General features: G+C 40.5%; 1 protein-coding gene across 1 annotated transcript in view; it reads right to left on the bottom strand.

Annotated features, from left to right (window-relative positions):
* LOC117459991 (protocadherin-15-like) overlaps positions 1 to 15,595 on the bottom strand; it is a 286,712-nt gene that overhangs the window by 146,407 nt on the left and 124,710 nt on the right. Inside the window, exon 3 of the mRNA XM_034101188.1 lies at positions 13,933 to 14,051. Coding sequence (XP_033957079.1) covers positions 13,933 to 14,023 — 91 coding nt within the window. The 5' untranslated portion in view covers positions 14,024 to 14,051. The remainder of the gene's footprint in view (positions 1 to 13,932; positions 14,052 to 15,595) is intronic.

Genomic DNA, 15,595 nt, shown 5'->3' with positions numbered 1-15,595 from the left:
CAGTTGATGTGAAGAAACTTTAGGATTACATGTCTTTCATCAGGGAAGAGAGAGGGGAAGATGCAGGTAGAGGGAAGCGGTGAAAGAGAATATAGGAATGTAATGAAACAAAAGAAAACAGACAACGGATGGTTGCCCTCTTACCCTCATACTGCCAGTCTGAAGGGGTCAAGGGTTAGTGGAGCCAGAGGGAAGCAGGACAGAAGTATGGAAGAAAAGAAAAGTATGAAACAATTGGTTAAGGAACAGCTTAAAAGATGTTAGGAAAGGAAAAAAACATAATTTTAAGAAACAGAAATAGGGAGACACAAGTTTCAGGAGGGATTTTCTGTAGACGCCTCCACTAGAGAAAATGGTGCATGTTAGTGAAACACACAGAGTTTTACAAATATGGCCAGCTGATCTCTTTTTGCTGCCAGTAGCTGCTGGCTGACATTATTTCAAAGGAGAGGCAGTGGGGTGCATAATAATATGAATCAATTCAAAAACTGAAACACTTTTGCGTGGTAAATGAAGAAGTACCACTGCATGTGTTCTGGAAAAGGAAAAAAGAGCATTTAAGAGCGTGGGCCTCTTTCTTAAATCGCTCTGCCAGCATTTTGACATATATTGAATCTCAAGCAGCTTGCTGTCAGGCGGTGTTCACTTACATTACATGTAATCAGAGATGGACAGAAAGAAAGACACATGGTCAATGACACCACACCAACAGGCAGAGCTCTAAGGTTTCACACCTGCCTTCTGTTGTCTGACTTCATAGTGCAACTACGCACCTGTTGCCAGTGGATAGTTTGCTTATTAAATATGCATACTGCTGAGCCTTTACTAATGTGATGGTTTAAAGTGCGTTCTAATCAGAGATAAAATCCTTATGATGTAATGTTGCAGCATATGTCCTTATGTCTGTTTCCAAAGTGCAGATACACATAGTGTATATGAAAGACCGGAGGCTATAAACATAGAACATTTCAATCAAATCGTTGATTGCAATTTCATCCTATGTTTCTAGCTGGTGTCCTGATGTAGACATTTTTTATGAAGAGTTTATGTATAGTTTAGCATAGATTTACATTAACAGTGCAGCTTATCCTGCCCTTTACTGTATATGACTGTGGTTATAAGGAGATCCAGGACAATAAGTCAGAAAACAGTCTTTTTCTAATCTAAAATCCTTGGGGAATACTTATCAACACATACTCATCATGTACTGCTAATTCCTCAGGAGTACTTACTGCTTACTTCCGACTTCTATGAATGTATATCAATTAGAGAATCTGTACCCATCTGCTGAAAAAAATAGCAGGATGAGGGTTTCCTTTAACAGCGACAAAATGAACAGAGCAAGTGGGTCATACCTCACAATCGGAGACATAAACAACATCCAAATAAGTATGCAAATGTGCTCTGAGCGAAAGTACTGTGAAGTAAAAAGGGAGTGCACATGTGTGCGTGGGAGAGTGTGTGGAATAAAAGTTACTTGCGCTCATTTTGAGAAGCTTTTTAAGGGATCACAGAGAGTCTGTTTTGTTAGTTTTGCATGTGTGTGTTTGGGCGGGTGCACATATACGCGCGTGTTTGTGTGCATGTAGCTTTTAGTGGTAGTTGAAGCAGTAGGAGAGAAAGATGTGTCTCTGCTTTGAAGACAAAAGGCGGAACCAAGCAGAGAAAATAATTCTGCCTCCATTTGCAGTGCCAACGGGCCTATATTGCGATCAGAGCAAAAACATATGTTGCACTGTGAGAGTGAGAAACACACATGCATGCATGTAAAAACGTACCCAGAGAATGGTCAGTGACGTTCACTATCAAACTGAATTTATCCCCAACCTCTTGCCGATGTTTTTCTATTATAGATTATGTTCTAATTACATTCTTCGTTAAGCTTCGCCTCATTAGGAAGCTTTTATTAAATAACAATTAACTTCCCCGTGTCTCTCTGGTTACTGGCATTCAACAATGTCTAATCAAATCCCCCGTAGACCCCCACCCCCCCTGCTCATGAAGCACTCAAGATAATATAGGATGAAACCTGCAGACGCTAACATACATAAACATTAAACATACATGATTGCATTGGATGAATCCACTTATCTAGAATACTATGACCAATCCAAAAAAGCTACTGTACAGCCTTGATTTAGGGTGAAAGAAGGGCACCAAGCTTTTCATGAAATACTATGAAAATATAGAGCATGTACACATGAAGATAACAAGCAAAGCATGCATATTAACCCTTGTGTGGTGTTCATATTTTTGTTACTCAGCCAGTGTTCGTGGGTCGTGGGCCAAGGCCATTGAGTGGGATTTTGAAAAAATAATTAATCATATAATTTTTCTTTAGCTAAATAATGAAAACGGGTCCCACAGACCCGAACACCATACAAGGGTTGAATACATATTCTCAATTTGCATTAGTAAATTAGGTTTCTATCTATATTGAAATGGTTGTTTAAAATGGTAACCAGTTAGAAACAATGCAGAGGATGAGAGATGCAGTTGATGCTCACACCTCAGTACATTTTTAACAACGCTTTTCATCATGCTTGATTTTGTGTTTTTAACAGTACCCAGATATAAAAAGGCTTGTATGTGCATATTATTAACTTTATTTATTGAGTGTAATTGTATGATTTAAAAAGGGCTGGAGATTTTCTTATCAAAATAGATGTGTTCAAATATTTTATTGGAAAAAGCTGGATTGTTTTGATACATTATAACAACACCATAACAAATAGGAAGTTGTGATGGAAAATCCTGAGCCAGCAGATCAAATAAATAACATTTATTATAACTGAAGGAGTTTGACGTCAGTGCAAATGTATGACAGTGACATAAGAAAGACTATGGTCAACCGTTATATATTGAATGTACACATATAATAATAGTGTTCACAATTGTAATTTAATTTAAACTTATTTATATCGCACAAAGCAGGAGCATTGTAGACTAACATGGTGTGTTTACATTCTGCACCAAGTTGGCTCAAAATGAAAAAAACTAGTAGCTCCATTAATGTGCTTATCCTTGAAGAACATTACATTTTGTACTTCTGTATATTCCTCTGGATGTGTATGACTGCAGCGGCTCTCTCCCAGTCCCCTGTTCCAAATGAAATTACTATTGAAAAAGGGTCAGGGATAGAGGAAAATCATAACACATGCTGCATTCAATCACTAATCAGGGCACTGTACGCTTAAACCTCATCCAAACACAATCAAAATCTTGACCTCGGGGTAAATCTTCTCACTAATCAACCCGACTCACAGCCGTAAAACTTCAGTCCGTGTTACTTGTGTAAGCAAGCTTTAATCAATTTGTGGAATGCTCCCGATTAACCAAATCAACATTTTTCCCTGAAACACCATGACATTTGAAATAAAGAATAATAGCTGAGCTAAATGTATAAGGGAGAGAAAATAAAAACTTGAAATGCTTGTTTAAAATGTTCCCTTATTAAAAGCGAGCAACACGTGGGGACTTTTATTTTACAACATTTCAAAGAAGTGAAAAAGACTATGTATTTTGGGTAAGGCCGAGCGTGATGCTTCAAAACGTTGACCGTTTCCATGGTAATCTATCAAATCAAATCAAGTTTTATTTATATAGCACATTTATAAACGATTTTTGGTCGAGCCAAAGTGCTGTACATAAAATAAAAATAGCCTACAGTAGAGACACTTTACAGCAAATACAACAGCACAGATTGTTCAGAATATCAGTATGAGAAAAACGACACCCTCTATCCTTATAATCTATGTACTTCTCCCTGGTCTCTTGCACAGACACAAGTTGAGTCTTGCATAAAACGCTCGTTTGAGGGGAGAGAGGGGTCGTTACAGGATGGCAGCCGAGAGAAAAGTGTGACCATAATGTGCTTTTAGGCTGTAATCGTAACACAAATCAAAATGCATAAAATGTGCGAAGCCCCGCTTTAGTGAAGCACTGGTGAAAGGAAAGAAAACCGACTGATTGACTTTAACATTGAGATGAAATTAAACGATTGCAGAGTTAATGGGTCAATAAAATATGTTTCTTTCTTTCAGAGGGGCGATGGTAGGGGAAACACTGTATATATTGTCCCAGTGTGTTAATAATGTAATAGTCAAATAGATGGTGTTTTTGAAAATGCAAAGGGTCTACTCCTTTGTTAGAGAAAATGAAAGCTTTCTTAAGCAAAACCAATGTGTATGTTTGTTTTTAGTCAGTGTGAATATGTCGAAGCAAATGCGGTGCAGGTATTGCAAGTTTCCCTTGTTTTCTATACAAAGCTTTTTATGATGCTTTTCAAATGAGATGCAAAACCTGCTAAGAAACTCTAAAGACGCTCATCGACTGCTGTATCACTGGAGTAACATGGTGGTGGCGGAATGTATTCTTCTCACTGACATTTAGTTTCAAAAGGCATTCTTTACCTGACATTCCATTCAAAAGCCTGTGCTTTCTTGTGACTTCTTCTGCAAAAGCACCTTCTTAGCAACCAATAAATCCAACTGCATCTCCCTGGGAGAATAGATCTTTAAAACACACACTTTAAAAAGGACAACTAACCTAACAAGCATCAAGGCTGATCTGTCTCAATACATCTGGCACACCTTCAAAACAAACCTAAGACCAGAGGCATCTTATTTAGATAACTATGAAGTGTATCATTTTACATGTACAAACGCCGATTGACATCTGTAGTCCTGTGCAGCCACTCATGGGAAATTGTCAAAGACGGAGAGGGAGTGAAAGAGGAAACAGGCTGGGAGAGATTATTGAGAAAGGGCAAGCGCAACGAAGAGGAAAGTGGGAGCTAATATCTCAACCTTTAGATGCATGGCAAATTCAACCCAAGTTTCTCTAATCATAAAACAATGCATTATGTATGTCCATATGCAACCATGAACGCCTCTGCCCTTTCATATAAATATCAGGGCCTTTGTGATGATAAGAACATGTCTAACCGAGCCTATGGAAAGCTCCCTCCAGCGACAACAGTATTTTTTCCACAACACCAGTGATCCGACTGAGGGAGAACTGTCAGCAGACCTATGGTTTGACAAGCAAATACTTAAACAAATTCAAGGTTGAAGGTTGGTTATCACAAATCCCTGTGGTGGCAGGCAGCCCAGGAAAAGCATGAATGGTGACAGAGGAAACACGGACACTATTTTGAATTCCCATTGCCAGTCCCATTTTGCATGGATCCAGTTCCAGTAGGACAGCGTGGCATTCTGGGACATATCCACAAGGACCTGGCATAGGATGGTAAGACAGAAAAGGGGTAGCTGTCCAGTCACACACACATTGCCAGGTAATGTCTGCTCATGGGCAGACAGCAGGTCAAACAGATGAGCAGTTTGTGTTAAATAGTAAGGGAGAAAGGGGCCATGTGTCCACAGGGGGGAGTGGGCTGTCAAAGCTGTGCATTACAGTTCACATCATGGAGGAAAGCTCCCTTGTTGTTCTGAGGATACTCCAATGGTCTGGTTGTTTTTCAGCACTCAAAGCCTTTAACATTTCATTGATTTTATCTGGTTTATAATATGAATTATACTTGCTTTAACAAAATGTTTCCATTACACATGTTTACTAGATGTGTGCCTATTAAGATGTTCTTAGAAAGCCGTTCCAAGAGGCACTGCGAACAAAAACAGAAATAATAAGCCTTAGAGTTATTATATTAGTTTGGATTTGAATGGTGGTGCTTCTTTGTTGTAGATTTCCCTTACACAGTAATGTCATGACAGCAATGGCTTTTATAAAACACCAAAAAGAGACATTTTAAAGCTCCTGTTATAACTATCTTTCTAGTGTCGATGAAACATGACATGCACACAATATGAGTCTCAGTTACCGTCTGATATATTGATTATATGATGTCAGTACATTGTTACATCACCATGTGCATGGTCGACCAGTTATCTGCATCTGAAAACACTATTGTTGGGAATTGCTTTCTGCTTTGTCAAAACTTTATCGTGAAATAAATGTTTTACTTACACACTCGCACAGCAAAATCCATTTCCAAATGTCTGGCACAATACCAGCCAAGTATCTGAATATAAAGATAAATAGTTTTTCTTTATGGTAAACATCTTTGATCTCATGCCACTGCAATTCCCTGAGACAACAGCTCTGACACAGTACGAAACCAATAAGGAGAGCTAACAATCCAAACATTCAGACCCATCTCAATGCAAAACAATGCCTGCACATCTGTTAGTCACTTCTGGTTTATGAACAACCCAAACATGTGAAGCAACCCTCCCCTTCCATAAAGAAATACAGCCCTCACCCCTTCCTTTCTTAGAGGAAAAAACTGCTAAATCAATGTGCAAAAACACTGAGTTTTTCCAGCATGTTATGCTTGGCACAAGAAATGCAATCACTACCTCTGTCTCTCAATCTCTCTCCAATTCCTTCCCTCCCTCCTAAAAAAATATTAGACATGTGGGTCTCTGTGGGGCTTTGCGCTGTAATTGTTTGTATATACTTATTTTTAAGGGTCACGAGTAGGGTAGAATATGTTGGTACGGAATGAAAAGCAAATGAGAGAGGGAGTGAAGAAAGAAAAAAAGCGTGTGTTACATCCCTCTAACAGACAGTGATGAATAGTGTCACGGAGGGAGATGGAGATGAATTCCTGCGCCATCAGGTAAATCATTATTTATTTAATCGTTTATTTGAATCGGAACAGTGCACATTGATGAACACTTTAAACACAAATAATGCTACTGCCTCATAATGGAAGAGAGTAGGGGATTACTTTACTGATGTGTAATCCCTCTGCAGATACTTCCCCTCACATGTGTCTTTGGACTTCCCCTTCATTTATCACTATATGTTGTATATGTGTGAGGTTAACCACAAGAGATATTGTGCAAAGGTTGCAATGGCACTCCCGGGAACACTTACAGTTCAGTTACACTTGCTCTCACACTGAGACCCAGGCCTGTTGGTACAGACCACAGGCAGCACAGGGCAGAATCTCACCAAGAGTGTCCCCCCCCCCTCCTTCTGCTGCTGGACAGAGCCTGATTACAGCCTACTGGCGGACAGATTAAACCCCTTCCCCCTGTCACTCTTCTGCGTCCCACTCCACAGGATTCTGCTGAAGCCAGAATCAGTCTGCACATCTGGCTTCTAATCAGACAATCCCAAAAATAGACAAACAATTGTGGGTCAGAATGGATGTGCAGATGGGAAGCAAGGGAACAGGCAGAGAGAGGGGAAAGTTATAGAGAGGAAGGTAAGCTGATGTCACATGGCAGAAGTGTCCACAGGCATATTAACTAATCCTCACCACACACACACACACACACACACACACACACACACACACACCCTTGAGCAAGCATGTTAGTATGTGTGGGTGTGATTACATGCATTTGTCCTACATCTGGATTTAGCAAGCGAGAGATTTATGGGTAATGTACATCTGTTAACTCTGCTTTGGACTGAGGTTTGTCATAATATTATTGTTTTTTTAACTGCTGCAGGGTATACTCTCCTCTCACACAAGGATCAATGGACACACAGATGAGGTGCAGAGCATGGTTAACATGCATGTAGTTTACTGTTGAGAGGGACTACAGTAATGTAAAGTCACAGGCAGATGTATCCCTTCTGTAGTCTATGTCTATAAGAGACATAGAATACAGAGGGATTGTGAAAGGAGAAGTAGAAGAGGGAAACAGAAAGACGGTAAGAGGACAGTCCTTGGATTTGTCTAAAGGCTGCTCCCTTTTAGTTGAGGCAAATCAGTCAATATTTTTCTCAAAAGGCCCAGAGACTCATAGATTAATGGGTGTGTTCATGTCCTCTTTTTCATGTTGATCTTTAGTTGTATTCATATTTTCTTTTGTTTTGAATAAAGAATATATTTAAAGAGAACCCATGAAAGCTTTAAGGAGGGACTATACAATTGATTAATTTGACTCTTATATTTGACCCTTGAGAGGGTGGTTGCCACACAGCTTCAGTCCCATCTTGACACAAACAACCTCCATGACCCCTTTCAATCTGGTCTCCGCAAAAAACACAGTACTGAAATAGCCCTGGTTAAAATCACCAACGACCTCCTCCGTGGATCTGACTCCGGACTTCTCACCATCCTCATCCTCCTTGACCTCAGCGCTGCATTCGATACCATCTCTCACCCACTACTCCTGGACCGCCTGGCTGGCATTGGGATCACTGGTGTTGCACTCTCCTGGTTCTCATCATACCTCACTGACAGATAACAGTTTGTACAACTCTGTAATCACAAGTCACAAGAAAGTGCAATTTCACTGGGTGTCCCCCAGGGGTCAGTACTGGGTCCACTCCTATTCATCATATATCTCCTCCCCCTGGGCACAATCCTCCGTCACCATGAGGTTAATTTGCACTGCTACGCTGACGACACACAGGTCTACATTACCTCCAAACCCACCACTGCCCTGCCCCCAACCTCCCTCACCACTGAGGACATCAGGAGCTAGATGAGCAGGAATTTCCTGAAGTTTAACAGTAGCAAAACTGAGGCCCTGCTCATCGGCTCCAAATCTACCCTTACCAAGTCACAAAACACCCCAGCACCAAACATCATCATCAACGGCTTCCCCATACCATTCGCTGCCCAAGTGAAAAGCCTCGGTGTCCTTCTGGACGGCTCCCTCTCAGTCGCACCACACATTAAAAACCATCACCCGCACTGCCTTCTTCCATCTTCGGAACATCTCTAGACTCCGCTCATCTCTGTCCCAACCCAGCACTGAAATCTTGGTCCACTCATTCGTCACATCCCGGATTGATTACTGCAATACACTTTTGACTGGCCTTCCTCAATAGACTGCAAATAATCCAGAACTCTGCTGCCCGGATCATCACCCACACCAACTCATCCGACCACATCACCCCCATTCTCACTCCGCTACACTGGCTTCCTGTACGCTACCGTATTGACTATAAAAATCTTCTACTCACTTATAAAGCTCTCCATAACCTTGCCCCCATCTACATCACCGACCTCCTTCAGGAGTACACCCACTCCCGCACCCTCCGCTCTTCGTCCGTAGGACTTCTCACCGTCCCAAGCTCTCGCCTCAAAACCATGGGTGCTCGAGCTTTCAGCTGCTCGGCTCCCAGACTCTGGAACTCCCTGCCACTACATATCCGACAGTCTGATTTCATAACAACATTCAAAACCCAACTCAAAACCCACCTGTTCAAACTGACATTTTCTTTATAAACTGTACCCGGTGTCCTTTTGTGTCCTTCTGCAGTCCATTTCCTGTTTTACCCCAGCTGATATTTCACTAAATCCACTGTTTTAATTGTTCCCTATAGTGCCCCTATGCCCTGTAAGGTGTCCTTGGGTGCTATGAAAGGCGCCCCCCAAATAAAATGTATTATTATTATATAAGAAACTCAACTAACTGATCAGTTGAAAAAAAACCTTAGTGTTTGTCAAGGGCAACCCCATTCGCTCACAATGTGTTCACATTGACATTAATTAGAGGTTGGAGATGCATGTTGTCTCCCTGCTGATTAAATAAGGACTTGAAAGACACTGGAAAGACGAACACTGGAGATGGCTGTTAGCATCACTCCACAGCACAATGCCATCAACAACATTTCTGGTTGCCATTTTAATTTGATAGACAGACAACAAACAAGTTGACAGAGCCAAAAGACGAGGTCGCCTCGAGGCGGGCAGAGCAGGGAGGATTATGGGTGAGAAGACGAGGGAATGGAAATCCCTGCTCACACCAAGTTCATCCCTGAGTGACACCGAACAGCGAAGGGACACAGCGTCCATGTTCTTCCTCTCCCTTCACTCTAACATACCCTGTCTCACCCCCCACTCCCTCATTAGAACTCTGACACTGTGCGTCACTTGCTGGCGGACTCTGGTCCAATCAGAGCTCCTTTGTATGCAGGGTAACCACACTATTTCTAGCTGTCTCTCGTTTTAATTATTTCTGTCTGCTACTAGTCAAATTACAGGCTCCCGCCACATCTACATTCAGCGGAGTGAAACCCACTCGTTCTCTCACTATCACATTACAGAGTGCACAAACCAGAACATGTTCAATTCACAAATCAGACCGCACCTTTTCAGAATCTTTAATGTGTGATTCATGTGGTTTTTTGTATATATCGAGTGTGGTGATTTGAACTCATCTAAAGTGTCTTTGGGTAATATGAAAAGCAATTTATAAATGAAATGTATTTAGTCACGGGAACATTTTTAATAATCAGAACAGGAATGTTATAGAGCAAAGATAATCCAACGGGCAGAGATTAAATGTTACTTGGAAAGCATTGTGCCATCTTAAGCAACAGAGTTTCCTTTAAAACCTTATCCTTCCAGCATTTGCATCATTTTGACATGGATATTGAGCTAAAAGGAAGTGAGAAAGTTGTGAGCTGTGAACAGAAGTTGCAGTATGAATGACAATTCGTTTGTTGTTGATTTGGTTTTGGAAGACAGATAAAAAACCTAATTAATTTTAGGTAAATAGCAAGTTAACACGTTTGGTAATAAATGCAATGCTACACAGATTACATTTTCTATACAGACAATGAAGAGAAGTTGTTATTTACACATGGCAAAATGTGTCCATCCAAAGCAGGGGTCTCCAACCTTTCTTCATCTGAGAGCTACTTTGAACCAATGAAAGTGGCCAAGAGCTACTTGCATCACATCGCTTACATTTATTCACATAGCCCACATCAGTTGAATTAAGCAATACTTTTGTACATGTGTGAAATCTTAACTTCACATCAAGGTCCAAAAAAACGAACATGTCTCACATATTATTATGGCCCACATAGTGAGTACATCACTGAAAATTCACATAAATGTCCTTAATCACCACCTGACAAGCATCTTATGCACTTATGGTCAAATACAGTAAGTGCATTCACTCTTTTTTACAGTCAGTGAGATGAATGGCGCTGCATGGAGTCCACCATAGAGGTATATGCTGGACCCACTTAGGTTCACTCTAATAGAGTCATTTAAATGTTGATCAGTCAGTCTTGTTCTGTATTTAGATTTCATGACATTCATGTCAGAAAAAGCTGCTTCACAAAGGTCTGTAGAACAGAACCAAATAAAGCAGACATGTTCAGTGCTGCTTGGTGATGTTCTTATAGTTTTCTGGGTCTACAAGGCTCCAGGAATGTTGAGAGTTTTGCTGAGACTTAAACTGAACATGATTTTGGAGATCTTGAGTCTGAACACAGCAGACAACAGGAGTATTTATAACAGCATTATACAAACAAAAATAGTGCATGTGGGTGCACACTTACATTCTCTGTCTCATAAATCCCATGACTGTATGAGACTAAGTTAGCTTCATCATATCTCAATCAGTGATTAAGTGAATAATAACGTTTCTATCGGGTCACTGTCAGCCTGTCACTCATTATTTTTAGGGAGGGGGCGGGGTTTGGAGGAACGGAGAGGAGACGGTGATCGCAGAAGCTCTCCTCCTGCCTTCACAAACTTTACACAAGTATTTATCAACTGAAAATAGCAAGAGGACATTCATACTCTGCAATCCAACACTTGATAAAATCCACCAAAAACCTGACATGACGATAACGAGTGTTTTTCAAAAAACACAAATCCCTCCCTGTGTGTCTCTGAGCCGCAGCGACAGGGCCTGATTCAGAGCGGGTCATTCTGCTGTTGGTTCTGGACTGGTGTCGCTGGAGAAAGCAGACTGCTCCGTGTGGTGTCGCTGTGCCGCTGTCACATCTGTTCCTTGATCACTGCGTCACGGACCAATTTTATATTCTTGTGACAGAAACAATTCTAAAATAAAAAAACGTTATTGTCCAGCCGCGGCCGAAAAATCAATAAGCAACCCACGCTATATTCGATAATCGAGCGGCGAGCTACTGAAAAGCTGCCCGACGTGTTGGAGAGCCCTGATCCAAAGCAACTACACCATGTTCAACATTTGATGGTAAAACTTAACCAGATAATTTAGTTGAAGGAAAATATTGTGTTGGTTTCATACTGAGAAGGCTTGACAGACTTGAACCAAGTAACAGCCATGGTTAACTTCAACCAAGCCCCCGGTGCGTCAGACGTTGAAGAACATATTCATAGAGGCCAAACGGTGCTACTAAAACTTCTGTGTCTGTCAGTGACGTCATTGGGCTCAAAAGTATAATAGCAAATATATTTGTTTAACTAAATCAACTGCTCAGTATGATAACTTGAATAGCCCTTATTTAAATCATAACGGCCTAAAAGGTATACAAAAAATTGCAAATAGCCGAAACCAAAGGAGTTCTGGATTGGAGGCGGGGCTTATGTAAAACGAAGTGTGCATTCTTCGTGGGCCCAGATACAGATACTTTTGCTCTACACAGGCAGGCCATTTCGGTTTCATGCGCCACTGAGCAACTTTCAACGCTATATCCAGTTATCTTTATACATCAATGCCTTTAACCAAGGTGCTTCTGTTGCCTAATCTCCCAATGTTCGGTGTCACAAACCTGCACTTTGAATCACACTGACCTTTTCCCTACAACTAATGTGCAGTATAAAAATGGTTGCCTTTCCTTTGTTTCCTACAAAAAAGAAAGAAGGAAATAAGACTGGCTAAGAACTTGGTAGTGAACAGGAACATGTAATCCTGTATTCTTGAGTTCCACAGCCATTACGTTATGGGTAAATGGCTTCCTCGCTCCTAATAGCAACATTTATCTATTAATGTGGTCAGAGCCTGATTGAGACATCATCCAATAATAAAACCACAAGGCACTTGTTCACATTCAGAGGATCAGTCATCGTTAAGCAAGTAATGTTTCTATAAAACTTATATCACACAAACCCATGAAGCAAACCTCTCAAAATAAAATCTTAATTCAAATGACAGTAACATAGATCGTACTCATAAAAATGATTTTTGTAGGGAGCTTGTCAAAAAATGCTAGGAAGAAGGATAGGAATGAAAATAAAGTAGGAAATGGGGTTGGGATATTACAATTGACCTAAATTATGTGCAATTTTTACTCACAGGGGGGGGAATGTGCATGTGAAGCTTCCTAAATAACTGCCAATCTTATACAGCTGAAATTCCCTTTTAACTGGCGTCTCCTACAAAGTCAGTGAGTTGAGACTATAAATGCTAAGAATGCAGTAATGTGGGAACTTAAACATGAAAGTACAAGGAGAAACCTCTTGGCACGATAAGCGAACTGTGCAGGAAGAAAGCTGTGTTTACGCCCTCTTTTTAACTAATGTATTTATGTACATTTGAAAGGAAGGGTAGTAAAAATACTGTGAAAGCAAACCTATTTGCATTATGAACGACATTGAGAGCGCACCTGAGCGCGATATCTCTGCGGTCCTCCTCCACTTCAATGAAATCAAACTTATTTTCCACTTTCATGAGTTGAGCTGACTGGAAGGAAATATAACTATAATTTATATTGATGAAGTGGAATTTGGGCTTTGTGATGAAGGACAATCATTGTTGCTTTCCACACATAACAATGCATTATTGCAATAACAGATCAATACAGCTAAGTGGATGGCAAGATAACAATGTATAAACAGTACATTAAGTATATAGGAGTTTTCAGACATCGTTCACAAATCTTGATCAGATAAAAACATCTTTAAATACCTCCAATATAAAAAGTGCCATTGGAATAAATAGAGAAAAGTACTGGGATGAAGCAAGTTAAGACCTTAAAGCTGGAAAATCGTTTTCAAATATTTCAAAATGAGTTTTACTCCTGGTCTATTTAGCAAGTGTTGGTGAAATTGTTCAAGTGGTACACACCTCAGTTTGACAGGTAAATGCTGTTCTACAAAGGCAGAGAAGACAAACAGTGACTTTTCCACATTATAAGTTTCCTCTTGGCAGTGCAGCTAAAGTTTTAGTGAAAAAGTGGAGTTCTTAGGGTATTGGCCACAGAGCCGGCTGCTCATACCTTCTGTGTCCTGGCCCCAGCTGTGGGTTAGCAAAGAGAGGATTGCCATTCCTGTCCCCAGCCATCTGACGAGCCACCACCCCCGTCGCATCTTCTGTCAAGCCTTATTGCCTGCCCACCTGGACACAAAAAAAAACGGGAGAGAGGATTTTTCATTCATGTCTTATTGAGCCTTCCTGCCCTTACGCAATAGCTGTGACCAGCCAACACACACATTAACAAACATGCACATCTACCTACAGCAATATCATTAGGTTAGTCTTTTCCAAGAACAGCACAATACAAATGTACTGTCAGTAAATAAAATAATCCACTGGGTGATCTGGATCAATCTGAATGTATTCAGTTTGGATTTATGGATTACCCCAAAAACGGGATTTATTTCTCAAATGCAGCAATATAATCAGATATATACAGTATGTAATCCTTGATGCATCGTCTCATGGGCTGGGCTGTATATCAAAACGTCTATCAATACATACCAATATGCATAATATCTCTTTTTCTTTACATATTTTGTCCCTTCCTTAACAGACAATGCATGATTCGCTACATCCCAGCCAGAGCATTAAGGTCGGCTGACCAGCTGCTGCTGGTAGTGCCCAAGACCAGGCTCAAAACCCCACCGAGCATTCACAGCAGCTGGCCCTAGGCTCTGGAAAAGTGAGGTCAGCCGAGACCCTAGGGGTTTTTAAAATCTACTCTTAAAACTCACTTCTTCTCTCTGGCCTTCTAGTCTGACTCCTGACATTTCCCTGTGTGTTATTTTTTATTTGTGCTGTTGTATTTGTTGTAAAATGTTTTTTATTGTAAAGTATTTTTATTGTATTTTTTATGTTTCATGTGGAACCTACAGTATATGCTGCCTTGAAAAAGAGATCTATGATCTCAATGGGACCAATCTGGTTAAATAAAGGTTTGAAATGATATGAAAATGTATGTACAGCACTTTGGCTCGACCAAAAATCGTTTTAAAAATGTGCTATATAAATAAAACTTGATTTGATTGTTTTCCACTAATGAGAGCGTGATCAATTTTTTCCAATCAATCTGACTTGTTACTCTCTGCAGACATGCATCCAAACAACATGTTGCAAGCTCAAACAGCCGGCTAACTGCTATTAGCATCTGAATGGGTCATCTGAATGGGTCATGCATAAGTTTGCTTCATTTTGGTGGAATATGATTAACTACATCCATGATCAAATACGCTCAGACTAATCAATTATGCTGAAAGTTATGTTAGAGAAGCTTCTCTAAAAAAAGTAGTATCTTTTTTTGCAGACTACTTCTGATTAATGGAATTAATTCAAACTAACCCCAGCCTCCAGTCTCAAACTACGCCATTACAAACTTGTTAAAGCCTTCATAATTTGGTTCTCTAATTGTAATAACCCAGCACAGCTGAAATGTTGCAATTTAAAATCAGTCTGCATTTCAGCACCACGGACAGCGCCATGGCTTTATCGATACACTGCAAACATAGTCTATTGATATTTCAGAGCTATAGTCAGGGACATGGATTGTATCTTGCAAGAACATCAGTCATATGAACAATCAATGAATGCATGAATGAATAAGACTCAAATATATAGAGAGAGGGGATGGCAGGTTAACAAGCGGCATGCATTTTGGTCATTTTAAGGCGGGTGGCATCCCCCCC

This window comes from Pseudochaenichthys georgianus, chromosome 15 (genome assembly GCF_902827115.2).
Source record: "Pseudochaenichthys georgianus chromosome 15, fPseGeo1.2, whole genome shotgun sequence".
Classification (NCBI taxonomy): domain Eukaryota; kingdom Metazoa; phylum Chordata; class Actinopteri; order Perciformes; family Channichthyidae; genus Pseudochaenichthys; species Pseudochaenichthys georgianus.
The sequence above is the reverse complement of the archived record's forward strand: the minus strand, read 5'-3'. Positions and strand labels throughout refer to the sequence as shown.